A 27,170-nucleotide genomic window follows, 5' to 3' on the forward strand; every position below is an offset into this window, starting at 1 on the left:
GAATGGACTATAAGGTGGATAGAAAGCTGGCTAGATCATCGGGCTCAACGGGTAGTGATCAATGGCTCCATGTCTAGTTGGCAGCTGGTATCAAGCGGAGTGTCCCAAGGGTGGGTCCTGGGGCTGGTTTTGTTCAATATCTTCATTAATGATCTGGAGGATGGTGTGGATTGCACCCTCAGCAAGTTTGCAGATGACACTAAACTGGGAGGAGAAGTAGATACGCTGGAGGGTAGGGATAGGATACAGAGGGCCCTAGACAAATTAGAGGATTGGGCCAAAAGAAATCTGATGAGGTTCAACAAGGACAAGTGCAGAGTCCTGCACTTAGGATGGAAGAATCCCATGCACCGCTACAGACTAGGGACCGAATGGCTAGGCAGCAGTTCTGCAGAAAAGGACCTAGGGGTTACAGTGGACGAGAAGCTGGATATGAGTCAACAGTGTGCCCTTGCTGCCAAGAAGGCTAACAGCATTTTGGGATGTATAAGTAGGGGCATTGCCAGCAGATCGAGGGACGTGATCATTCCCCTCTATTCGACACTGGTGAGGCCTCATCTGGAGTACTGTGTCCAGTTTTGGGCCCCACACTACAAGAAGGATGTGGAAAAATTGGAGAGTCCAGCGGAGGGCAACAAAAATGATTAGGGGGCTGGAACACATGACTTATGAGGAGAGGCTGAGAGAACTGGGTTTGTTTAGTCTGCGGAAGAGAAGAATGAGGGGGGATTTGATAGCTGCTTTCAACCTGAAGGGGCGTTCCAAAGAGGATGGATCTAGACTGTTCTCAGTGGTAGCAGATGACAGAACAAGGAGTAATGGTCTCAAGTTGCAGTAGGGGAGGTTTAGGTTGGATATTAGGAAAAGCTTTTTCACTAGGAGGGTGGTGAAGCACTGGAATGCATTACCTAGGGAAGTGGTGGAATCTCCTTCCTTAGAGGTTTTTAAGGTCAGGTTTGACAAAGCCCTGGCTGGGATGATTTAGTTGGGGATTGGTCCTTCTTTGAGCAGGGGGTTGGACTAGATGACCTCCAGAGGTCCCTCCCAACCCTGATATTCTATGATTCTATGGTGGTGGCAGAGCAGCCCCGGGCACAGGTTTGGTTCTGGAGATCAATGCAGCCAGCAGCCTGGGCACTTAGCAGTACAAGTGAAGTGACTGAAATTGGCAGTGGGGAGGCGGAGAGCCAGGGGTCGAAGGGCTGGGCATGGGGGCAGCTCAGCCCTGCTGGAGGGGGAATTGAACCTGCTGACCCAGCTGTGCACTTAGCCGGTTGACTTTATCCTTGCCCAGGCTGGCCCGTGTGACATCACTAGGATCCTGCACCCAGCGTGGTGGGGTGAGAGCCCTCGGGAGTACATGGGGGGCAGGTCCTGTCCTGTTGACATCCCTTCCAAGGCCGCTGCAGGACTCTGGTGTTCTCGCTCCTGGGCCACTAGTGATTTCCTGGTGTTTTTTCCATCAATTCTGAGAGCCTGGGGCCAGGAGGCGCCGTTGTGAGATCTCTGTATCTATCACATCGGCCCTAGGAGTGCCCTGCATTAACTCCTGTCTGGATGCTTTTCTGAAAGATCTGCTCGAGGTCAATCTTGATTTAAAAATGTCTAGGGATGGAGACTCCACCGCAGCCCTCGGCAGCTGCTGGAGATGCGGGTGCTGAGGCTGTCCCCTGGTTGATGGATGGGCCTGGATTTCCCACGTCCCATGCTGGGGCCAGGTGGAATCCCTGTGCCAACGCTAACACCTACCCCTGTTTTAACACAGGCTTGTTATTGAGGGTCGGCCGGTAATGCGTGGGCTACTCCCCAAGCTGGCTGTGCATGGGAAGGGATGGCAGCGCAGGCATTCAGGTGCCTGTTCGGGGTCCGGTTCAGTGACATCCTTCGCTGTGGATCCGCACCAGAGCATAGGTCCTCGTCGCTTGAGCTAAAGGAATCCCTCCGTCAGCCACCAGCAGCAGTAGGCTCTTATCCTCTATCAGGAGCAGCCCCTAGAGACATGACCCACGCTTCACAAGCGTGTTACGACAGCGCCAGGGAAAGGAGGTGGGAGAGACTGGCGGCGCGAGGGACGTGAGTAGGGGCTGGGGACGGTGTGGCTTCAGGGGCGGGGGCCCAGCCTGCTAGGGCCCACTCGCTTGGAGCAGGCGCCAGAAGGCACGAGGGATTGAAGGGCTCGGTCTGTCTGTGCTGAGCCTCCTGGTTCCAGTCGGACCCAGCGCAGAGGACAGCAGACTGGGGTTCATTCACTCCTCCCCTCGCAGGGGGGCTGGGTCTGGGTCTCCCTCTGCTTGTCAGCATGGCACAGAACCTCGGCTTTCCCTGCCCGCTTTGCCCTGGGCCCCTGCTCTGCACTGAGGACGCCTGGGGGCAGGGGTGTCGTCTGTTGTTTGAATAGACATCGATTGTTCCAATCTCTGACCCGTCCTCACCGCAGCCACGGGTCGGCGCCCAGCCCCGCTGAGCCTTGCCAGACACGTCTACAGGGCCAGGAGCGTTGGCCGTGCCTCGTGTTCCGCTGGCAGAGAGCTTTGTGCGCCGTTCCCAGGCTGGGCCCCTCTGCTGGGGCGGGATGTGCGTGCCAGGTGTGCCCGGGTTGGCTCTGTGGGCGCTTTAGCAGCTGGGGGGTCGGTTCTCTCCAAAGGGGCCCGGCAGGATGGGGGCCTGACCGCTCAAGGCAGCGTGATCTCCCCTGCCAGAGGGCTGATTGGATCCATAGGGCGGTGCTGAGAGCCTGCCCCATTTCCTCCCCTTGGCATCTCGGCTCTGGCGCTCTGCCGTTTCCCCACTCGGCTCCGCTCTGCGCAGCTGGCTCCGAGGTTGGCTCGGCTGCAGCTTGTTAGCAGGGAGCTGGCGCATTTTCCAGCCAGGCTGTATTGATTGTCCAGGGAGGCCTGGCTCAGGCTTTGACTTGCTGCGCTGTGGGTCTGTCTCCCTGGCGGGGGACACAGAGGCAGACAGCTCCCCAGCACTGGTGCTGCTGCGTTGGGTTTAGGATGAGCAGGGATTCTCATCTGACAGCTTGGACGAGGGGTTGAGTCCATCTGGCCGCTGGGTGGAGAGCAGGGTCTGCCCCGGGGACCGGAGACAGGCAGGGTATAGACCGCGGGGGTGGTGGAGGGAAGGGGGATGCACGAGGCGTCATGTACAGGCTGGTTGCGGGGTGGGGGAGGCAGGAGGTGGTTTTTGCAAACTGGGGCAGTTGTGCTCAGGGGTCCAGGGCTAGTCTCTGTGTCTAAATCAAAGCATCCCCCGCCCCCCCCCAGTGTAACGCTGGCTCCGTGCTGCCTTGTGGGCAGCCCCTGACCCCCTCAGGCACCCAACTCTGCAGCAGCCCACCGTGGGGCATTGCTCTCCCAGCACCCCCTAGAGAGCAGTACCCAGACAGCAGCACCCCCGCACCCCAGCCGGTGCTGGGTGCAATGCTGACTCCTCCAGTAGGGGGTGCCTGCTGTGAGGCCAGGCAACACAGTCAGGTGCCCCATCAGCGTAGCTGGGCGAGGGGCTGGGCTGAACCAGGGACCTCCAGAGCTAAGCATGAGTTAAAGAGCAGGGCTTGCCATTGGGGGCTAAGCAGCTGCTTGTCCTCTGTGCGCCGGGCACCGAGGGGGAACGGGTGTGTGCCCTCCTCCTTGGCGTATGTTAGCGGGGGCAGCACCCGGGCAGGGCCGGCTCTTCCCCATTAGCAGGGTTCCCATCTTGCTAGCTCAGCACCTTGCTGTTCCCCAGCCCCATTGGTGCACCCAGCCAGGCCTCGTGGGAGAGGGTCGGGTCTTGGGGTGCATCAGGGCCCTGGGCACGTAGTGCTGAAGGGAGCAATCCGGGAGTGTTCCCGGTGTCTAGACAGCTTCATCGCGGAGATGGCTCCGGCTCAGGGCATCAGTTGCACCCAGCAGGGTCAGCTCTGTGCTGGGCTTGTGGGGAGCGGGGGGGGAGCTCTATGGGGCTGTCTGTGGTGGGGGGGTACTTGAGGGGGTTCTGTGGGGCTGTTGATGGCCAGGAACGGGCTCTGTGGGGCTATCTGTAGCCAGGGGTGTGTGGGGAGACTGTCTGTGGTGAGGGAGTGCGTGAGGGGGGCTCTATGGGGCTGTCTGTGGCGGGGGGTTTCTTGGGGAGATCTGTAGGGCACAGTGGTGGGGGGTGGCATGGGGGGGCTGTCCGTGCCCGGAGGGGCTTGGGGGGGGCAGCCGTGGTGGGGAGTGTTCAGGGGGTGAGGAGCTCTGTGGTGCTGTTCATGAAGGGGTGGTGCCATGGGGGCTCTGAGGCATCATCTGTGGTGTGGGGTTGCTCGGGGTGGGGGGGGCTCTGAAGCACTGTCTGCGGGGGAGGGGTTCTGAGATGCCGTCCATGGTGATGGGGAGAGCTCTGAGGACCCGTTTGCAGTGGATGTTTAGTCGGGGGGCTCTGAGGACCCATGCGTGGAAGGGGGCGGGTTGGTCGGGGGGCTCTGAGGACCCGTCCATGGCCTGGCCTCTGTTGCTGACAGATGTTTCCTTCCCCTCCTGCTCTCCAGGGCCCCGATGCCTTCTCCGCGGAGCCAGCCAGGCGACGCAAGCTGTGGCCGGAGCTGCCGGAGCTGGACAGTGCGTAGCCTCCTCTCCCTGCCCCGTGCACGGCTCTGAGCCACAGCGGCTGGTCCGGTTCGCACGGGGCCCAGCTGCAGGGGGCGGGTGCTGGCTGCATTTCGGTGCATGCCGGGCTGGTGAGCTGGGACAGTGTCCCAGCTCTGCCCATGTCCTGGAGGGGTGCGGGGTGTTGGGGGCGTGGATCTCACACGGGGCGGGGGGGGTGCCGCTGAGCTGGGGCACAGCTGTCTCGACGGTGGGGGAGCCAAGGGGCGCCCCGGCGCTGCTGCTCCCGCCCAGTGCTGGTCCCCGCCTTTGCAGGCAGCTCCGAGAGCGACCGAGACAATGGCACGGAGGAGGAGGAGGCTGGCCCTGACAGCGGGTTTCTGGAGGATGCCGCCACCCCGCTCACCGAATTCCTGTCCCTCAAGCGGGAAGCTGCCGAGGGGAAGCTCTGCCCAGCGGACACAGAGGCCCTTGGCGGGAAGGTAAATCTGGGCATGTTCCCCATCAGACCTGTCTCCATGGCAATGAGGAGCATGAAACACAAACAGGTGTGGCCAGGTGTGATGGGTCTCGGGGTGCCCAGAACTGTGAGGCCCCTTGGTATCCCCCGTCTCTTGTGCTGGGGGAGTCTTGCTTGTGCTTAGCTGGGTGTCCACTCCCTCACCCCCCCCTCTTGTCAGCCACCCAGGCCCTCTCCTCCAGGCCGTGCCAGCCCTTACCTTGCCTTGCAGGTTAACAGGAGGTGCACCCCAGTCCCCGAGCCCCGTCTCCACAGGACACTCCCAGAAGTACCAGGCCTGCTGTCCCCCAGGGGCCAACATGTACCCCTGTTTGTGAGAGTCAGGATCCGCTCTTTGTGTGATATCACGGCTCTGAGGGATCTTTATCGTGAAAACAAGGGTGAGATCATTGGCAAAGAACCAAGAGATGGCGAGGGAGAATAATGGAAACAAAAGGTTACCTGTAAAACAAGATCATAGCATGCTTTCTGGAGCCTGCACTTCACTCAGCAGGCTAAGCTGCCGGCCAACGAAGCATATCTCACCCCCAAACTCCTCTGCCGAGTCTCAGCCAAGGGGGTTGAGATCCTGTTTTCAGGACCGTAAATGCCCAGCCCGCTTCCTTCCTAGGTGAAGGATGGGGGGTGTCGTCTCTGCCTTCTGCTCAAGTCCCCAGACTTCAGTGTATGTTCTCAGATCAGGATAACGCACTGGGGTTTCTTTTTCCGGCGTGCCACTTCCCTGTTGATTTCACATCCCCCTGCTGGCTTCGTATGTACATGGGTATACGCTGTGTTAGCTTATGGTGCTCACGTCCCGCCCGAGAGCCAGGTGAACAAAGGTCCCTTGTGCGATAGAAAACCTGCACGCTGTCAGTGGACATCTATAGCCCCTTACGCAGCATCTGTGTGGACAGTTCGCTTTTTGGGGACCCAGAATGCACAATCCAGCATCGGGATATTGCTGGACCCCCTTGCCGGCTGGCATTCTGGGATTCTTGGGTCACACCAGGACCCACTGCGTCAGATCTGAAGTGGCCATGTACCAGCCCAGCAGAGCCATCCATCCAGACAGCTCCCAGGTCTCATCCGTCCCTGTCCTCCACTCTGCTTGCTTTGCTGCCCTCACTGACCTGCTGGCTATTTACCAGGCAGTCGCCAGTGCTCCTGTCCACCCAGGAGCTTTTCCAGCTCTCTACTCTCCCCAGAAGGGGGTTGGTGAGGCCTGGAGCAGAGAAGGAGGGACCCAGTCCCTGTGTCCCCAGGGTCACCGTGTGTCTCAGACCACAGAGGGGACCAATGGTCTTGGTCTGGAGTGTGTGTGGGTTTCTGGAATCCTACAGCGCTGCCCATCCCTGGCTCCATGTCCACCTGCCTGGTTTTGGATACCGCCCGTCACGGTGATACCGAAGGGCCTGGCACAGCCTGGCAGAGCGTGGGTAGAACGCTGCCATTGGGAGCGCTGGCCTCAATGACATGACACAGGGCAGCCAGGAACCGGGCCCTAAGGGCCCCTCTGCTCCTAACAGGAGCCCAGGCTCGGAGGCGGCCCAGGCTCTGGGTCTGAGCCGGGAGGTGATTCCCAGCTCGCGCGGACAGACATGCTAGCTCTGCTCACTCTGGTGCACTAAACACAGCAGTGCAGCTGGGGAGCACGGGGTGGGGGGGCGCTTGATCTAGCTGCCGGAGTGCCGTCCCGCCCGGCCCCCGGGTCCGTGTTCGGGTGGCTCGCCTGACCTGCCACCTTTCCTACCCTGGCTACACGGGTGGCCTTGGGCAAGTCCCTTCTCCTCCCACGCTCAGCAGCCGAGACAGACAGACAGACAGCACCTGTCCCCGACGAAGTGTGCCGTGCCCAGCGCACAGGGCCCCTGCTCTTGGTGTGCGATTGCCGATGGTGCCAGGCAGCTGTGAGGTCTGCGCAGGCTGCTGCATGTGGGGTACCTGTCTGGGGGTTTCCTCTGGCCCCTGGGCGTAGTGCCTCACCATAGCCTATAGCGTCTCATGGAGCCAGCCCCACTGCACGCGTGGGGGTCCGAGACACAGTGGATGAAGTGACCCATTCCAGAGTCAAACGGGGTCTGTGGCAGAGCAGGGACAGGGCCCAGTCTCCTGAGTCCTTGGCCCCCACCCTCCGCGCTAGGCAAACCATCCCCACCCTCTGCCTGCGCTAACTGCTCTGTCTTCTCTTTTCTCCTTCGAACCACCTCCCTCATCCCCCCCACATCCCATGTGCCCCTGCGACCTGCCATGTCCGCCCCTCCCTCCCCGTCCCGCCATTTCACTCGGGCCGGACCATCCCCCACGGGCCCCCCCTCCCCCTGCTCCTCCCACGGGCCCCCACGCCAGCTCCCCGACTCCCCGCTCATCTCGGTGATGTCCCACCTCCTCTCCTTCCTGGAGCACTACGGCCAGATGCAGCGGCTGCAGGAGCAAGCCGGGGAGTACCGCTCCCTCCTGCGCCGGGAGGAGCACCGGCGACGGAAGCAGCTGCGGATGCTGAGGAGGGCCTACAGGCAGCGGGTGCAGGACAAGCTGAGCCTCATCGAGAGCCTGGAGGGCGTCATCTGCGAGCAGCAGAACGTCATGGAGACGCTGCACGGTGGGGAGTCGTTCGTCCCGACCGCAGCAACGCCCATGAGCAGCCACCTGGGCTTCGGGGGTGAAATTTGCAAGGCCTGGGCGCCGCTGGGGTCCCGCCCCCGCCGAGGCCTGGGCACCGCTGGGATCCCACCGAGGCCTGGGTGCCATTGCCTGGCGTCCCGCCTCGTCCCCTACGCCTTGTCAGGCCTTGTGTGAATTCCTCCCCTCTGAAGACAACAGGGTAGAGGAGCTCCTGAGGTTGTCACGAGGACCAGGGTGATGGGCCTGCTGCAGCCCTGGAGATGCAGGAGGGTGGCTGCACTGGTGATGGGAGGAAACCTGGCTGGCGGTTGGACATGGAGAGGGGTTGGTAATAGGGGGGAGGAGCCCTTCACCTCCAGGATGGTGGCTGCTCAAAGTCACCTGTCGGGCAGCTTCGGCTGCCCCATGAGGCCACTGGAGGCAGAGTGTGCTGGAGGGTCTCGGCTAAGGGGCAGTGTCCAAACGAAATGGTGATGAGTGGTGGTCAGTCGGCCCCTCTTGGGCAGCCTCTGGAGAGAGGCCAAGGACTGAATGAGTCACAGAGACTGATCTGCAGGGACCCGCTCTGCTGGAGGCAGAAGAGACTTCGTCTTCTGAAGTAACCCGATGAACCAGTGAACCGCAGCTCACGCATCCACCCGTCCATTCAACACACCCACCCATCCATCCACCCAACACACCATCCATCTATTCATCCAGCAAACCCACCCACCCATCCAACACACCATCCGCTCACCCATTCAACACATCCACCCATCCATCCAACACACTATCCACCCGTCCATCCAACACACCCGTCCTTCAGCACACCCACCCATCCGTCCACCCAACACACCATCTATTCATCCAACACCCCCACCTATCCAACACACCATACACCCGTCCATCCAACACACCCACCCATTCAACACACCATTCACTCATCCATCCAACACACCATCCACCCATTCAACACACCACCCACACCTCCATCCAACACACCCACCCATCCATCCAACACACCCACCCATTCAACACATCATCCACTCATCCATCCAACACACCCACTCATCCAAGACACCATCCGCCCACCCATTCAACACACACCCCCATCCATCCAACACACCATCCACCCGTCCATCCAACACACCCATCCCCCAACACACCCACCCATCCATCCACCCAACACACCATCTATTCATCCAACACCCCCACCTATCCAACACACCATACACCCATTCCACACACCATTCACTCATCCATCCAACACACCATCCACCCATTCAACACACCACCCACACCTCCATCCAACACACCCACCCATCCATCCAACACACCATCCACCCGTCCATCCATCACACCCATCATCCAACACACCATCTGCCCACCCATTCAACACACCCACCCATCCATCCACCCAACACACCATCTATTCATCCAACACCCCCACCTATCCAACACACCATCCACCCGTCCATCCAACACACCCACCCATTCAACACACCATCCACTCATCCATCCAACACACCATCCACCCATTCAACACACCACCCACACCTCCATCCAACACACCCACCCATCCATCCAACACACCATCCACCCGTCCATCCAACACACCATCTGCCCACCCATTCAACACACCCACCCATCGATCCACCCAATGCACCATCCATCTATTAATCCAACACACCATCCACCCGTCCATCCAACAAACCCACCCATTCAACACACCACCCAGCCATTCAATACACCAGCCATCTATTTGTCCAATATACCTACCCAACACACCACCCACCCTCCCATACAACAACCATCCACCTGTCCATCCAACACACCATCCACCCAACATACCATCCATCTATTCATCCAACACACCCTCCCAACACACCACCCACCCATCCTACGCACCATCCATCTATTCATCCAACATACCATCCACACTTCCATCCAACACACCATCCACCCACCCATTCAACACACCCACCCATCCATCCAACACACCACCCACCCAACCCACCATCCATCTATTCATCCAACACACCACCCACCCGTCCATCCAACACATGCACCCATCCGTTCATCCAAAACATGCACCCATCCGTTCATCCATCCAACATGTCCATGCATCAATTTGCCCATATGTCCAACACACCCACCCATCCAATGCACCATTCACACACCCAAAATAGTGATCCACCCTCCCATCCAACACACCTGTCCATCCATCCATTCATTCAACACACCCATGTATCCACCCGTCCATCCAACACACCCACCCATGCATCCACCCGTCCATCCAACACAGCCATTCATCTGCTTGTCCATCCAATACACCCATGCATCCACCTGTCCATCCAACACACCTACCCACACATCCATCACACCCTCCATCCATCCACCCAAAATACTCATCCACCTTCCCCTCCAATACACCGGTCTGTCCGTTCATCCATCCAACATGCCCACACATCCATATGTCCAACCAACACACCATCCATTCATTCGTCTGTCCATCTAACACACTCATCCAACACACCCACCCATCCATTCATCCATCCAACACACTCATCATAGAATCATAGAATATCAGGGTTGGAAGGGACCTCAGGAGGTCATCTAGTCCAACCCCCTGCTCAAAGAAGGACCAACCCCCAACTAAATCATCCCAGCCAGGGCTTTGTCAAGCCTGACCTTAAAAACTTCTAAGGAAGGAGTTTTTAAGGTCAGGCTTGACAAAGCCGTGGCTAAGATGATTTAGTTGGGGATTGGTCTGGCTTTGAGCAGGGGTTTGGACTAGATGACCTCCTGAGGTCCCTTCCAACCCTGATATTCTATGATTCTATGATGAGTGTGTTGGATGGATGGGTGCGTGTGTTGGATGGGTGGGCAAATGGATGAGTGTGTTGGATGGACGGACGAATGAATGGATGGTGTGTTGGTAGGACATATGGATGTGTGGGCATGTTGGATGGATGAACGGATGGACCGGTGTGTTGGAGGGGAAGGTGGATGAGTATTTTGGGTGGATGAATGGAGGGTGTGATGGATGTGTGGGTAGGTGTGTTGGATGGACAGGTGGATGCATGGGTGTATTGGATGGACAGGCAGATCAGGCATCAATTCATCCATTCAAAATACTCATCCACCCACCCATCCAGCACACCTGTCCATTTATTCATCCATCCAACACACTCACCCATCCGTCCACCTGTCTATCCTACACACCCACTCATCCATCTGTCCAGCCATCCAACACACTCATCCACCCATCCATCCAACACACCATGAATTCATCTCTCTGTCCATCCAACACACTCATCCATCTGCCCAACCATCAAGCACATCCACCCATCCATCCATCTGTGGTTAGATGTTGATAAATATTTGGCTGCTTGTGTGTGTTCCCTCTTTGTACCGCCCCAGCCCTGTGCAGACAGCTGGCACAGCAGACCTTGAGCGAACCGCTCAATGAGCACAAGATCCGTTAAGGGACGAAGGCACCCAGCCAGGTTCATTGTCGAAGAAGCACAGTACTAGTATCCCACAGACTACTGGGCCACTAATACATGTATGCCCATAACAATGGACCAGCTCAGTGAACGGTGGGACTTTCTGTTCCTCCCTAGACCAGACAAAGATATTCCCTCTGAGATACATCTTTATACCCTAATACAGGGGTAGAAGACCTATGGCACGCGTGTTGAAGGCAGCACGTGTGCTGATTTTCAGTGGCACTCACACTGCCTAGGTCCTGGCCACCGGCCCAGGGGGCTCTGCATTTTCATTTCATTTTAAATGAAGCTTCTTCAACATTTTAAAAACCGTATTTACTTTACATACAACAATCGTTCAGGTATATATTATAGATTTATAGAAAGAGATCTTCTAAAAACGTTAACATGTATTCCTGGCACGTGAAACCTTAAATTAGAGTGAATAAATGAAGACTTGGCACACCACTTGTGAAAGGTTACCGACCCCTGCCCTAATACAAACAAGTTAGTACTGCCCCTTTGACATAGTTACTGCCCCCTGACGTGGCGAATTATCACCCATCACCTTGTACGTGTTGGTTCGATCAAAACATCTCTATTACATACTGTCATGTTGACCTTATCTTTTAAGAGGGGTCAGTGTGTTCCTTTTATCTTTGGGGAATGTTTTTCTACCATCCTTGATATTGGGATGTTCTGGTACCACTTGATATCGAGATGTGTTTGCGTGAGTGCTCTGTGCCTAGCACTTCTTAGGAATGTGTGTTTCTGCAATATCAGCCCTGTTCTTGCCAGATTTTGTGAGCGGGTCCTGCCTCATTCCAGGCCTCTGACACAAGGGCTTATGTCTCAGGCTCTCTTCCTACTACACCATCCAACACACCCACCCACCTATCCATCTATCCAAGACACCCATCCATCCACCCAACCGTCCAACACAACCAACCATCCATCCAACATATCCATCAATCCATCTGTAGTAAGATGATGCCCTGAAACAAACTCTTGCATCAGAGGCCTGGTATGAAGCGTAAGGCCTGAACTAAAGTAATGGTCAAGATTTTGCTGACATAAAGCAAAGTTAAGCTGTGAGCCAGAGGCAGGCCCTGGTCACAGAATCTGGCAAGAAGAGGGCTGATGTTGTAAAAATACACATCCCTAAAAGGTCCTGGGCACTAGTTATGGAAACACGTGCCAGGATGGTACCAGAACACTCTGGTACAAGCACGTACCCCACAGCTAACAGGAACAGGCTGACCTATCCTAAAGACAGGGGCAGGAAAGTAATATGGTAGAGTTGTTTTGTGAGAGGCGGCACCCTAACACCTAGAGGGGTTGCACCTCTATGCGTCAGGAGTGATGTGTAACTTGTTTGTAGCTGTGGCTATGAATGCACTCCTGAGTGGATGTCTTGGTTTGGCCTAGGGGGCAGTGGTAAATCCCGCCACTGGCTGAGCCAATCCATTGTCAGGGAGCACATATGTACTAGCAGAACTGTAGACATCTTATCCGGGGAGCTAGAGACTCTTTCATTTGACAATAAACCTGGCCGGGTGCCTTCGTACCTTGTCAGAGCCTGTGGTCATTGGGGGTTCTCTCGGGGTCTTCTGTGTCAGCAATCTGCAGAGCCAGGGCAGCGCACAGAGGGAACACATGCACGCAACTGACTGTTATCAACATTTAACAGAGCAGAGCACCACACCTGTGACTTCTGACACCATCCAACACACTCATCCATCTGCCCAACCATCCAACATACCCATCCATCCATCTGTCACGGAGTCCCCAGGCGATGCTCTGGAACTGCTCCCCATGAAGCCAGTCAGGACCCTGGGGAAGTCTCCTTTCTGTGAGCAGCCTGTCTGCAGGACACACAGCTCACCCAGCTTCCCCCTTCCTGGGTCTGACCTCGGAGCATTCAGCATCCTCTGCCCCCCGTGCACTTCCCACAGCGAGTCCGCCCAGGCGGGGCTCCTGGGGAAGCCAGAGGGTCCTGCCCCCCCAACTTCACAGTCAGACGTGACTCTCAGCCAGCCAGTAAAACAAAAAGTTTATTAGACGACAGGAACATGGTCTAAAACAGAGCTTGCAGGTGCAGAGAACAGGACCCCTCAGCTGGGTCCATTTTGGGTGGCAGTGAGCCAGACAACCATGTCTGCCCTTCACTCCATGTCCCAGCCAGCCCCAAACTGAAACTCCCTCCAGCCCCTCCTCCTCTGGGCTTTGTCCCTTTTCCTGGCCAGGAGGTCACCTGATTCCTTTGTTCTCCAACCCTTTAGCTCTCACCTTTCAGGGGGAAAGGGCCAGGCCATCAGTGGCCAGGAAACAGGGTGTCGGCCATTCTCTGTGTCCAGACTCCTGCAGACACCTGTCCTCTAGGGCTCTGCAATGATCATACACCCTTATCCCACCCCCTAGATACTTAAGAACTGCATAGGGGAAACTGAGGCACCCCCACACTATTCAGAGGAAACATTAAGAACAGTCCCACTTCGTCACACCATCCAACACACTCAGCCATCCATCCAACACACTCATCCAACACACACATCCATCTGCCCATCCATCCATCCCTCACATCCACCTGTCCATCCAACACACCATCCATCCATCTACCTGTCCACCCAACAAACTCATCCATTCGCACATCCAACAGACTCATCCATTTACCCATGCAATGCACCCACTCATTCATCCACCTATCCAACATTCACCCACCCGTCCATCCAACATGACCATCCATCCATCCGTCCATGCAATACACTCATCCATCTACCCACCCATACAAAATACCTGTCCAACCCCCGACACATCCTCCCCCCCCCCCGAGCACATACCCGCCTGCCCCTCACTGAGCGGAGGGTGATTCTGTCTCCAGGCTGATTCTATGGTGGGATGCATCCCCCCCATCCCCTTCGTCCCTTCCCCAGATGGCCCACCTAGTTCTGCACCCACATGGATGTCCTAGGAGTGACTGCATATGTCCCCCTCACCCCAGGTATGAAGCCGCCCTCCGCTTGCCCCCTGTCCCCGTGTCCGCCCGTGACCCCTGTGGGTGTGCACCGGCTGGTGGAGTCCATCAGTGCCCTGCAGGGAGAGAGGAACAAGCTGCTGGAGGAGATCACGGGCCTGAGGGAGCAGCTGGAAGAGGGGGAGAAGGAGAAGCAGCAGCTGGCAGGGAGCTTCGGCTTGCAGGTGAGAACCAGGGGCCGCGCTGCTGGTGGACCTTGGCAGGTAGGATGGGAATGGGAATGATGCTCTTGCTGAGAAGAGGCTGGCGGGGCCCACAGCAAAGCCCCAGGAAGGGGAGAAGACCCTGAGGATGGAGACAGCTCCACAGGTGGGATCTCTGCTTGCAGGGCCTTGCAGGGCAGGGATGGCTGAGTCCCTGGGGAACCAGGGCAAGAACTCAGCCCTTCAGCGCCCCTGAGCTATAGGGGAGCCCCCGCTAGCAGGCACCAGCCTCATCCTTACAGCCCTGGGGGCCATGTGGGGCACTGGGCTCACCCCCGCCAGCCAGCCCCTTATGCCCTGGGGCTGTCCCTGCCCTAACTGCGCCCTCCATCGGCAGCGCCCCGTCTTTGGGGAGGGGGCCGTGGCACGCAGCCCCTGGGGAGGGAGGGGCCTGATGCCAGGTGTGTCCTTCTGCTAGGTCCAAGAGCTGAAGCAGCAGATTGAGGAGCGAGAGGAGGAGCTGACGCGGCTGCGCACGGGGATGGTGAGGAGAAAGACATCCCCACCCCAGCCCCGTCCCCTGTGCCTCCTCCCCCCATCCCCTCTGCCTCCTCCCCCTAGGCCTGTCCCCTCTGCCCCCCTACTTTAGTCCCCCACCCCAACCCCCCATCCCCTCTGCCTCCTCCCCCCACTCCACTCCATAGGCCTGTTCCTTCTGCTCCCCCCCACTGCATCCCCACATCCCCTCTGCTGCCCCCCACTGCAGCCCCTCCACACCTGTCCCTTTGCCCCCCACTGCATCTGCCCCCCAGCCCCATGTCCCCCCACTGTACCGCCTAGGCTTGTTCCTTCTGCCCCCGCACTTTATCCCCCCCACCCCATTGTCTCTGCCCTCTCCCCCCACTGCCTCCTTTACTGGCCTATCCCTTCTCCTGCTCCCCAGGGTGTGGGAGGAAGAATGTGGTGGGGAGGAAGATGAGAGAAGCCGGGGGAGGGGGCGCTCCCAGGATAGGAAAGCTGGCAGCTGCTGTGGGGGCACTGTGGGGGGGGGTGTGAGGCTCCTGGGGGCACTGTGGGGGGGTGCCGAGGCTCCCGGGAGCAGTGTGTGTGTGTGGGGGGGGCCAGTATGTGTGTGTGGGGGCAGTGGGGGGGGCACCGAGGCTCCTGGGGGCAGTGTGTGGGATTGGTGCCAAGGCTCCCGTGGGCAGTGTGGGGAGGGGGCGCTGATGCTCCTGGGGGCAGTGTGGGGGGGCTGCCGAGGCTCCTGGGGGCAGTGGCGGGGGGGCTGCCGAGGCTTCGAGCTCCCCGGCCCCGCTTTTCCTTCCAGGGGGTGACGGATTCGGAGAAGCGGATCCACAACCTGACGGTGGAGAACGAGGGGCTGAAGCAGAGTCTCAGCATCACCCAGGGGCTCCTGCAGCAGCTGGCGACTGTGTCTGCCCAGCCCTCTGCCACGCTGGCCAAGGTGACCCACTGCCCCCCCCGCCCCCCCCATGCCCAGCCCTCTGCCACGCTGGCCAAGGTGACCCACTGCCCCCCCCGCCCCCCCATGCCCAGCCCTCTGCCACGCTGGCCAAGGTGACCCACTGCCCCCCCCGCCCCCCCGTGCCCAGCCCTCTGCCACGCTGGCCAAGGTGACCCACTGCCCCCCCCGCCCCCCCGTGCCCAGCCCTCTGCCACGCTGGCCAAGGTGACCCACTGCCCCCCCCGCCCCCCCGTGCCCAGCCCTCTGCCACGCTGGCCAAGGTGACCCACTGCCCCCCCCGCCCCCCCGTGCCCAGCCCTCTGCCACGCTGGCCAAGGTGACCCACTGCCCCCCCCCGCCCCCCCGTGCCCAGCCCTCTGCCACGCTGGCCAAGGTGACCCACTGCCCCCCCCGCCCCCCCATGCCCAGCCCTCTGCCACGCTGGCCAAGGTGACCCACTGCCCCCCCATCCGCCCTGTGCCCAGCCCTCTGCCACGCTGGCCAAGGTGACCCACTGCCCCCCCCGCCCCCCCGTGCCCAGCCCTCTGCCACGCTGGCCAAGGTGACCCACTGCCCCCCCCGCCCCCCCATGCCCAGCCCTCTGCCACGCTGGCCAAGGTGACCCACTGCCCCCCCATCCGCCCTGTGCCCAGCCCTCTGCCACGCTGGCCAAGGTGACCCACTGCCCCCCCCGCCCCCCCTGTGCCCAGCCCTCTGCCACGCTGGCCAAGGTGACCCACTGCCCCCCCCGCCCCCCCGTGCCCAGCCCTCTGCCACGCTGGCCAAGGTGACCCACTGCCCCCCCCGCCCCCCTGTGCCCAGCCCTCTGCCACGCTGGCCAAGGTGACCCACTGCCCCCCCCGCCCCCCCTGTGCCCAGCCCTCTGCCACGCTGGCCAAGGTGACCCACTGCCCCCCCCGCCCCCCCATGCCCAGCCCTCTGCCACGCTGGCCAAGGTGACCCACTGCCCCCCCATCCGCCCTGTGCCCAGCCCTCTGCCACGCTGGCCAAGGTGACCCACTGCCCCCCCAGCCCCCCTGTGCCCAGCCCTCTGCCACGCTGGCCAAGGTGACCCACTGCCCCCCCCGCCCCCCCCGTGCCCAGCCCTCTGCCACGCTGGCCAAGGTGACCCACTGCCCCCCCCGCCCCCCCATGCCCAGCACTCTGCCACGCTGGCCAAGGTGACCCACTGCCCCCCCCGCCCCCCCATGCCCAGCCCTCTGCCACGCTGGCCAAGGTGACCCACTGCCCCCCCCGCCCCCCTGTGCCCAGCCCTCTGCCACGCTGGCCAAGGTGACCCACTGCCCCCCCCGCCCCCCTGTGCCCAGCCCTCTGCCACGCTGGCCAAGGTGACCCACTGCCCCCCCCGCCCCCCTGTGCCCAGCCCTCTGCCACGCTGGCCAAGGTGACCCACTGCCCCCCCCGCCCCCCCTGTGCCCAGCCCTCTGCCACGCTGGCCAAGGTGACCCACTGCCCCCCCCGCCCCCCTGTGCCCAGCCCTCTGCCACGCTGGCCAAGGTGACCCACTGCCCCCCCCGCCCCCCCTGTGCCCAGCCCTCTGCCACGCTGGCCAAGGTGACCCACTGCCCCCCCCGCCCCCCCTGTGCCCAGCCCTCTGCCACGCTGGCCAAGGTGACCCACTGCCCCCCCGCCCCCCCTGTGCCCAGCCCTCTGCCACGCTGGCCAAGGTGACCCACTGCCCCCCCCGCCCCCCCTGTGCCCAGCCCTCTGCCACGCTGGCCAAGGTGACCCACTGCCCCCCCCGCCCCCCCATGCCCAGCCCTCTGCCACGCTGGCCAAGGTGACCCACTGCCCCCCCCGCCCCCCCGTGCCCAGCCCTCTGCCACGCTGGCCAAGGTGACCCACTGCCCCCCCCGCCCCCCCATGCCCAGCCCTCTGCCACGCTGGCCAAGGTGACCCACTGCCCCCCCATCCGCCCTGTGCCCAGCCCTCTGCCATGCTGGCCAAGGTGACCCACTGCCCCCCCCGCCCCCCTGTGCCCAGCCCTCTGCCACGCTGGCCAAGGTGACCCACTGCCCCCCCCGCCCCCCTGTGCCCAGCCCTCTGCCACGCTGGCCAAGGTGACCCACTGCCCCCCCCGCCCCCCCATGCCCAGCCCTCTGCCACGCTGGCCAAGGTGACCCACTGCCCCCCCCGCCCCCCCTGTGCCCAGCCCTCTGCCACGCTGGCCAAGGTGACCCACTGCCCCCCCCGCCCCCCCTGTGCCCAGCCCTCTGCCACGCTGGCCAAGGTGACCGACTGCCCCCCCCGCCCCCCCATGCCCAGCCCTCTGCCACGCTGGCCAAGGTGACCCACTGCCCCCCCCGCCCCCCCTGTGCCCAGCCCTCTGCCACGCTGGCCAAGGTGACCCACTGCCCCCCCCGCCCCCCCGTGCCCAGCCCTCTGCCACGCTGGCCAAGGTGACCCACTGCCCCCCCCGCCCCCCCATGCCCAGCCCTCTGCCACGCTGGCCAAGGTGACCCACTGCCCCCCCCGCCCCCCCGTGCCCAGCCCTCTGCCACGCTGGCCAAGGTGACCCACTGCCCCCCCCCGCCCCCCATGCCCAGCCCTCTGCCACGCTGGCCAAGGTGACCCACTGCCCCCCCATCCGCCCTGTGCCCAGCCCTCTGCCACGCTGGCCAAGGTCAACCACTGCCCCCCCGCCCCCCCGTGCCCAGCCCTCTGCCACGCTGGCCAAGGTGACCCACTGCCCCCCCCGCCCCCCTGTGCCCAGCCCTCTGCCACGCTGGCCAAGGTGACCCACTGCCCCCCCCGCCCCCCTGTGCCCAGCCCTCTGCCACGCTGGCCAAGGTGACCCACTGCCCCCCCGCCCCCCCCTGTGCCCAGCCCTCTGCCATGCTGGCCAAGGTGACCCACTGCCCCCCCCGCCCCCCATGCCCAGCCCTCTGCCACGCTGGCCAAGGTGACCCACTGCCCCCCCCCGCCCCCCCATGCCCAGCCCTCTGCCACGCTGGCCAAGGTGACCCACTGCCCCCCCCGCCCCCCCGTGCCCAGCCCTCTGCCACGCTGGCCAAGGTGACCCACTGCCCCCCCCCGCCCCCCCATGCCCAGCCCTCTGCCACGCTGGCCAAGGTGACCCACTGCCCCCCCCGCCCCCCCTGTGCCCAGCCCTCTGCCACGCTGGCCAAGGTGACCCACTGCCCCCCCCGCCCCCCATGCCCAGCCCTCTGCCACGCTGGCCAAGGTGACCCACTGCCCCCCCGCCCCCCCATGCCCAGCCCTCTGCCACGCTGGCCAAGGTGACCCACTGCCCCCCCCCACCCCCCCATGCCCAGCCCTCTGCCACGCTGGCCAAGGTGACCCACTGCCCCCCCCGCCCCCCCATGCCCAGCCCTCTGCCACGCTGGCCAAGGTGACCCACTGCCCCCCCCGCCCCCCCATGCCCAGCCCTCTGCCACGCTGGCCAAGGTGACCCACTGCCCCCCCCGCCCCCCCATGCCCAGCCCTCTGCCACGCTGGCCAAGGTGACCCACTGCCCCCCCATCCGCCCTGTGCCCAGCCCTCTGCCACGCTGGCCAAGGTGACCCACTGCCCCCCCTGCCCCCCCATGCCCAGCCCTCTGCCACGCTGGCCAAGGTGACCCACTGCCCCCCCCGCCCCCCCTGTGCCCAGCCCTCTGCCACGCTGGCCAAGGTGACCCACTGCCCCCCCCGCCCCCCCATGCCCAGCCCTCTGCCACACTGGCCAAGGTGACCCACTGCCCCCCCCGCCCCCCCATGCCCAGCCCTCTGCCACGCTGGCCAAGGTGACCCACTGCCCCCCCCCCGCCCCCCATGCCCAGCCCTCTGCCACGCTGGCCAAGGTGACCCACTGCCCCCCCCGCCCCCCCCATGCCCAGCCCTCTGCCATGCTGGCCAAGGTGACCCACTGCCCCCCCCCGCCCCCCCATGCCCAGCCCTCTGCCACGCTGGCCAAGGTGACCCACTGCCCCCCCCGCCCCCCCGTGCCCAGCCCTCTGCCACGCTGGCCAAGGTGACCCACTGCCCCCCCCGCCCCCCCTGTGCCCAGCCCTCTGCCACACTGGCCAAGGTGACCCACTGCCCCCCCCGCCCCCCCATGCCCAGCCCTCTGCCACGCTGGCCAAGGTGACCCACTGCCCCCCCGCCCCCCCATGCCCAGCCCTCTGCCACGCTGGCCAAGGTGACCCACTGCCCCCCCCGCCCCCCCGTGCCCAGCCCTCTGCCACGCTGGCCAAGGTGATCCACTGCCCCCCCCGCCCCCCATGCCCAGCCCTCTGCCACGCTGGCCAAGGTGACCCACTGCCCCCCCATCCGCCCTGTGCCCAGCCCTCTGCCACGCTGGCCAAGGTGACCCACTGCCCCCCCGCCCCCCCATGCCCAGCCCTCTGCCACGCTGTCCAAGGTGACCCACTGCCCCCCCGCCCCCCATGTGCCCAGCCCTCTGCCACGCTGGCCAAGGTGACCCACTGCCCCCCCCGCCTCCCCTGTGCCCAGCCCTCTGCCACGCTGGCCAAGGTGACCCACTGCCCCCCCCGCCCCCCCGTGCCCAGCCCTCTGCCACGCTGGCCAAGGTGACCCACTGCCCCCCCCGCCCCCCCCGTGCCCAGCCCTCTGCCACGCTGGCCAAGGTGACCCACTGCCCCCCCCGCCCGCCCTGTGCCCAGCCCTCTGCCACGCTGGCCAAGGTGACCCACTGCCCCCCCCGCCCCCCCTGTGCCCAGCCCTCTGCCACGCTGGCCAAGGTGACCCACTGCCCCCCCCGCCCGCCCTGTGCCCAGCCCTCTGCCACGCTGGCCAAGGTGACCCACTGCCCCCCCATCCGCCCTGTGCCCAGCCCTCTGCCACGCTGGCCAAGGTCACCCACTGCCCCCCCACCTCCCCTGTGCTCAGCCCTCTGCCATGTTGGCCAAGGTGACCCACTGCCCCCCCATACCCAGCCCTCTGCCACGCTGGCCAAGGTGACCCACTGCCCCCCCCGCCCCCCTGTGCCCAGCCCTCTGCCACGCTGGCCAAGGTGACCCACTGCCCCCCCCGCCCCCCCATGCCCAGCCCTCTGCCACGCTGGCCAAGGTGACCCACTGCCCCCCCCCACCCCCCCATGCCCAGCCCTCTGCCACGCTGGCCAAGGTGACCCACTGCCCCCCCCGCCCCCCCATGCCCAGCCCTCTGCCACGCTGGCCAAGGTGACCCACTGCCCCCCCCGCCCCCCCATGCCCAGCCCTCTGCCACGCTGGCCAAGGTGACCCACTGCCCCCCCCGCCCCTCCTGTGCCCAGCCCTCTGCCACGCTGGCCAAGGTGACCCACTGCCCCCCCCGCCCCCCCATGCCCAGCCCTCTGCCACGCTGGCCAAGGTGACCCACTGCCCCCCCCGCCCCCCCTGTGCCCAGCCCTCTGCCACGCTGGCCAAGGTGACCCACTGCCCCCCCCGCCCCCCCATGCCCAGCCCTCTGCCACGCTGGCCAAGGTGACCCACTGCCCCCCCCCGCCCCCCATGCCCAGCCCTCTGCCACGCTGGCCAAGGTGACCCACTGCCCCCCCCGCCCCCCCCATGCCCAGCCCTCTGCCATGCTGGCCAAGGTGACCCACTGCCCCCCCCCGCCCCCCCATGCCCAGCCCTCTGCCACGCTGGCCAAGGTGACCCACTGCCCCCCCCGCCCCCCCGTGCCCAGCCCTCTGCCACGCTGGCCAAGGTGACCCACTGCCCCCCCCGCCCCCCCTGTGCCCAGCCCTCTGCCACACTGGCCAAGGTGACCCACTGCCCCCCCCGCCCCCCCATGCCCAGCCCTCTGCCACGCTGGCCAAGGTGACCCACTGCCCCCCCGCCCCCCCATGCCCAGCCCTCTGCCACGCTGGCCAAGGTGACCCACTGCCCCCCCCGCCCCCCCGTGCCCAGCCCTCTGCCACGCTGGCCAAGGTGATCCACTGCCCCCCCCGCCCCCCATGCCCAGCCCTCTGCCACGCTGGCCAAGGTGACCCACTGCCCCCCCATCCGCCCTGTGCCCAGCCCTCTGCCACGCTGGCCAAGGTGACCCACTGCCCCCCCGCCCCCCCATGCCCAGCCCTCTGCCACGCTGTCCAAGGTGACCCACTGCCCCCCCATGCCCAGCCCTCTGCCACGCTGTCCAAGGTGACCCACTGCCCCCCCGCCCCCCATGTGCCCAGCCCTCTGCCACGCTGGCCAAGGTGACCCACTGCCCCCCCCGCCCCCCCGTGCCCAGCCCTCTGCCACGCTGGCCAAGGTGACCCACTGCCCCCCCCGCCCCCCCGTGCCCAGCCCTCTGCCACGCTGGCCAAGGTGACCCACTGCCCCCCCCGCCCCCCCCGTGCCCAGCCCTCTGCCACGCTGGCCAAGGTGACCCACTGCCCCCCCCGCCCGCCCTGTGCCCAGCCCTCTGCCACGCTGGCCAAGGTGACCCACTGCCCCCCCCCGCCCCCCCTGTGCCCAGCCCTCTGCCACGCTGGCCAAGGTGACCCACTGCCCCCCCATCCGCCCTGTGCCCAGCCCTCTGCCACGCTGGCCAAGGTCACCCACTGCCCCCCCACCTCCCCTGTGCTCAGCCCTCTGCCATGTTGGCCAAGGTGACCCACTGCCCCCCCATACCCAGCCCTCTGCCACGCTGGCCAAGGTGACCCACTGCCCCCCCGCCCCCCCTGTGCTCAGCCCTCTGCCATGTTGGCCAAGGTGACCCACTGCCCCCCACCCCACCCTCACCCCCCTCGCTGACCCCCTAGAGCCCCTCCCCGTTCCCAGCCCTCTGCCATGCTGGCCAAGGTGACCCAGTGCCTTCCCACCCCCCCTGTGCCCAGTCCTCTGCCATGCTGGCCAAGGTGAACGGGGCCCCTCTTGCTGACCCAGAGCCCTACTCCCACCCAACCCCCATGTCACTGACCCCTACAGCCTCCCCGCCTAGCCCCCCCATCACTCACCCCTAGATCCCTGCCCCCCCATCCAGCCCCGTGTCACTGACCGCCAGAGTCCCCCGATGCCCAGCCCCCGCATCACTACCACTGTGGGATGCAGGACCCTGAGCTCCAAAGACCCGCTCCCGGCTGGCGCCCCTGTGTCCACACTCACGCACTGTGCCGGGAGATCCGGCCAGGTAGGTCCCCGAGGAGCCTCCTGGCACGTAACCACGGCCTGCCCACGGCCCCTGCAGGAGAACGAGGGCCTGAGGTCCAGGGTGCAGCACCTGGAGACCTCCCTGCAGCAGAAGGTGGAGCAGCTGGTGCGCCTGGAGGGGCAGGCCAGCGCCGTGCAGTGGCGGAAGGGGCAGGAGGTGCGCAGGCTGGACGAGCGGATACAGGAGCTGCAGCTCGCGCTGGAGACCCAGCAGAACCGGCCCCCCGACGTACAGGTGAGCCCAGCTCCGGGCCTGCCTCTCGGGGCCCCAGTTTGCCTCTGCGGCCTCTAGAGGCCACGCACAGCCTCTTGCTCTCACACATGTGCGCACAGGTCTGATTGCCCCAGCAGGGGGCAGTCACCCACCCCCACACCCACACGGGTCTGATTGCCCCAGAGGGGGCAGTCACACCCACCCCCACACCCACACGGGTCTGATTGCCCCAGCAGGGGGCAGTGACCCCCACCCCCACACCCACACCGGTCTGATTCCCCCAGCAGGGGGCAGTCACCCCCACCCCCCACACCCACACGGGTCTGATTGCCCCAGCAGGGGGCAGTGACCCCCACCCCCACACCCACACGGGTCTGATTGCCCCAGCAGGGGGCAGTCACCCACACCCCCACACCCACACCGGTCTGATTGCCCCAGCAGGGGGCAGTGACCCCCACCCCCACACCCACACGGGTCTGATTCCCCCAGCAGGGGGCAGTCACACCCCACCCCCACACCCACACGGGTCTGATTGCCCCAGCAGGGGGCAGTCACCCACACCCCCACACCCACACAGGTCTGATTGCCCCAGCAGGGGGCAGTGACCCCCACCCCCACACCCACACGGGTCTGATTGCCCCAGCAGGGGGCAGTCACACCCCACCCCCACACCCACACGGGTCTGATTGCCCCAGCAGGGGGCAGTCACACCCACCCCCACACCCACACGGCTCTGATTGCCCCAGCAGGGGGCAGTAACACCCACCCCCACACGGGTCTGATTGCCCCAGCAGGGGGAGTCACCCCCACCCACACGGGTCTGATTGCCCCAGCAGGGGGCAGTGACCCCCACCCCCACACCCACACGGGTCTGATTGCCCCAGCAGGGGGAGTCACCCCCACCCCCACACCCACACGGGTCTGATTGCCCCAGCAGGGGGCAGTGACCCCCACCCCCACACCCACACGGGTCTGATTGCCCCAGCAGGGGGCAGTGACCCCCACCCCCACACCCACACGGGTCTGATTGCCCCAGCAGGGGGAGTCACCCCCCACCCACACGGGTCTGATTGCCCCAGCAGGGGGCAGTGACCCCCACCCCCCACACCCACACGGGTCTGATTGCCCCAGCAGGGGGCAGTCACCCACCCCCACACCCACACGGGTCTGATTCCCCCAGCAGGGGGCAGTCACCCACACCCACACCCACACGGGTCTGATTGCCCCAGCAGGGGGCAGTCACCCACACCCACACCCACACGGGTCTGATTCCCCCAGCAGGGGGCAGTCACACACCCCCACACCCACACGGGTCTGATTCCCCCAGCAGGGGGCAGTCACACCCACCCCCACACCCACACGGGTCTGATTGCCCCAGCAGGGGGAGTCACCCCCACCCACACGGGTCTGATTCCCCCAGCAGGGGGCAGTCACCCACCCCCACACCCACACGGCTCTGATTCCCCCAGCAGGGGGCAGTGACCCCCACCCCCACACCCACACGGGTCTGATTGCCCCAGCAGGGGGCAGTCACCCACCCCCCCACACCCACACGGCTCTGATTCCCCCAGCAGGGGGCAGTCACCCACCCCCCCACACCCACACGGGTCTGATTCCCCCAGCAGGGGGCAGTCACCCACACCCCCCACACCCACACGGCTCTGATTCCCCCAGCAGGGGGCAGTCACACACACCCACACCCCACACGGGTCTGATTCCCCCAGCAGGGGGCAGGTCACACCCACCCCCACACCCACACGGCTCTGATTCCCCCAGCAGGGGGCAGTCACCCACCCCCCCACACCCACACGGGTCTGATTCCCCCAGCAGGGGGCAGTCACACACACCCACACGGGTCTGATTCCCCCAGCAGGGGGCAGTCACCCACCCCCACACCCACACGGGTCTGATTCCCCCAGCAGGGGGCAGTCACCCACACCCCCACACCCACACCGGTCTGATTCCCCCAGCAGGGGGCAGTCACCCACCCCCACACCCACACGGGTCTGATTCCCCCAGCAGGGGGCAGTCACACCCACCCCCACACCCACACGGGTCTGATTGCCCCAGCAGGGGGCAGTCACCCACACCCCCACACCCACACCGGTCTGATTCCCCCAGCAGGGGGCAGTCACCCACACCCACACGGGTCTGATTGCCCCAGCAGGGGGCAGTCACCCACACCCACACCCACACCCACACCCACACCCACACCGGTCTGATTCCCCCAGCAGGGGGCAGTCACCCCCACCCCCACACCCACACGGCTCTGATTCCCCCAGCAGGGGGCAGTCACACCCACCCACACCCACACGGGTCTGATTGCCCCAGCAGGGGGCAGTCACACCCACACCCCCACACCCACACCGGTCTGATTGCCCCAGCAGGGGGCAGTCACACCCACCCCCACACCCCACACGGGTCTGATTGCCCCAGCAGGGGGCAGTCACCCACCCCCCCACACCCACACGGGTCTGATTCCCCCAGCAGGGGGCAGTCACCCACACCCACACGGGTCTGATTGCCCCAGCAGGGGGCAGTCACACACCCCCCACACCCACACGGCTCTGATTCCCCCAGCAGGGGGCAGTCACCCACACCCACACGGGTCTGATTGCCCCAGCAGGGGGCAGTCACACACCCCCACACCCACACGGGTCTGATTGCCCCAGCAGGGGGCAGTCACACCCACCCCCACACCCACACGGGTCTGATTCCCCCAGCAGGGGGCAGTCACACCCACCCCCACACCCACACGGGTCTGATTCCCCCAGCAGGGGGCAGTCACACCCACCCCCACACCCACACGGGTCTGATTCCCCCAGCAGGGGGCAGTCACACCCACCCCCACACCCACACCGGGTCTGATTGCCCCAGCAGGGGGCAGTCACCCACCCCCCCACACCCACACGGGTCTGATTCCCCCAGCAGGGGGCAGTCACCCACCCCCCCACCCCCCCACGGGTCTGATTGCCCCAGCAGGGGGCAGTGACCCACACCCCCACACCCACACGGGTCTGATTGCCCCAGCAGGGGGCAGTCACCCACACCCCACACCCACACGGGTCTGATTGCCCCAGCAGGGGGCAGTCACCCACACCCCCACACCCACACCGGTCTGATTCCCCCAGCAGGGGGCAGTCACCCACACCCCCACACCCACACGGGTCTGATTCCCCCAGCAGGGGGCAGTCACACCCACCCCCACACCCACACGGGTCTGATTGCCCCAGCAGGGGGCAGTCACCCACACCCCCACACCCACACCGGTCTGATTCCCCCAGCAGGGGGCAGTCACCCACACCCACACGGGTCTGATTCCCCCAGCAGGGGGCAGTCACCCACACCCCCACACCCACACCGGTCTGATTCCCCCAGCAGGGGGCAGTCACCCACACCCCCACACCCACACGGGTCTGATTCCCCCAGCAGGGGGCAGTCACCCACACCCACACCCACACGGGTCTGATTCCCCCAGCAGGGGGCAGTCACCCACACCCCCACACCCACACCGGTCTGATTGCCCCAGCAGGGGGAGTCACTCACACCCCCACCCACACCCACACGGGTCTGATTCCCCCAGCAGGGGGAGTCACTCACACCCACCCACACCCACACGGGTCTGATTCCCCCAGCAGGGGGCAGTCACACACACCCACACCCACACGGGTCTGATTCCCCCAGCAGGGGGCAGTCACACCCACCCACACCGCTCTGATTGCCCCAGCAGGGGGCAGTCACACCCACCCACACCCACACGGGTCTGATTGCCCCAGCAGGGGGCAGTCACCCACACCCACACCCACACTGGTCTGATTCCCCCAGCAGGGGGCAGTCACCCACACCCCCACACCCACACCGGTCTGATTCCCCCAGCAGGGGGCAGTCACCCACACCCACACGGGTCTGATTCCCCCAGCAGGGGGAGTCACCCACACCCACACCCACATGGGTCTGATTCCCCCAGCAGGGGGCAGTCACACACACCCACACCCACACCCACATGGGTCTGATTCCCCCAGCAGGGGGCAGTCACACACACCCACA

At 64.4% G+C, this 27,170-nt stretch overlaps 1 protein-coding gene across 1 annotated transcript in view; it reads left to right on the plus strand.

Annotated features, from left to right (window-relative positions):
- KIFC2 (kinesin family member C2) overlaps positions 1 to 27,170 on the plus strand; it is a 50,517-nt gene that overhangs the window by 3,670 nt on the left and 19,677 nt on the right. The window contains exons 2-8 of the mRNA XM_077808802.1: positions 4,514 to 4,583; positions 4,887 to 5,053; positions 7,420 to 7,672; positions 14,167 to 14,363; positions 14,821 to 14,886; positions 15,670 to 15,807; positions 22,947 to 23,144. Of these exons, the coding sequence (XP_077664928.1) occupies positions 4,514 to 4,583; positions 4,887 to 5,053; positions 7,420 to 7,672; positions 14,167 to 14,363; positions 14,821 to 14,886; positions 15,670 to 15,807; positions 22,947 to 23,144 (1,089 nt within the window). The remainder of the gene's footprint in view (positions 1 to 4,513; positions 4,584 to 4,886; positions 5,054 to 7,419; positions 7,673 to 14,166; positions 14,364 to 14,820; positions 14,887 to 15,669; positions 15,808 to 22,946; positions 23,145 to 27,170) is intronic.

Source organism: Eretmochelys imbricata, chromosome 2 (genome assembly GCF_965152235.1).
Source record: "Eretmochelys imbricata isolate rEreImb1 chromosome 2, rEreImb1.hap1, whole genome shotgun sequence".
NCBI classification, from domain to species: Eukaryota; Metazoa; Chordata; order Testudines; family Cheloniidae; genus Eretmochelys; species Eretmochelys imbricata.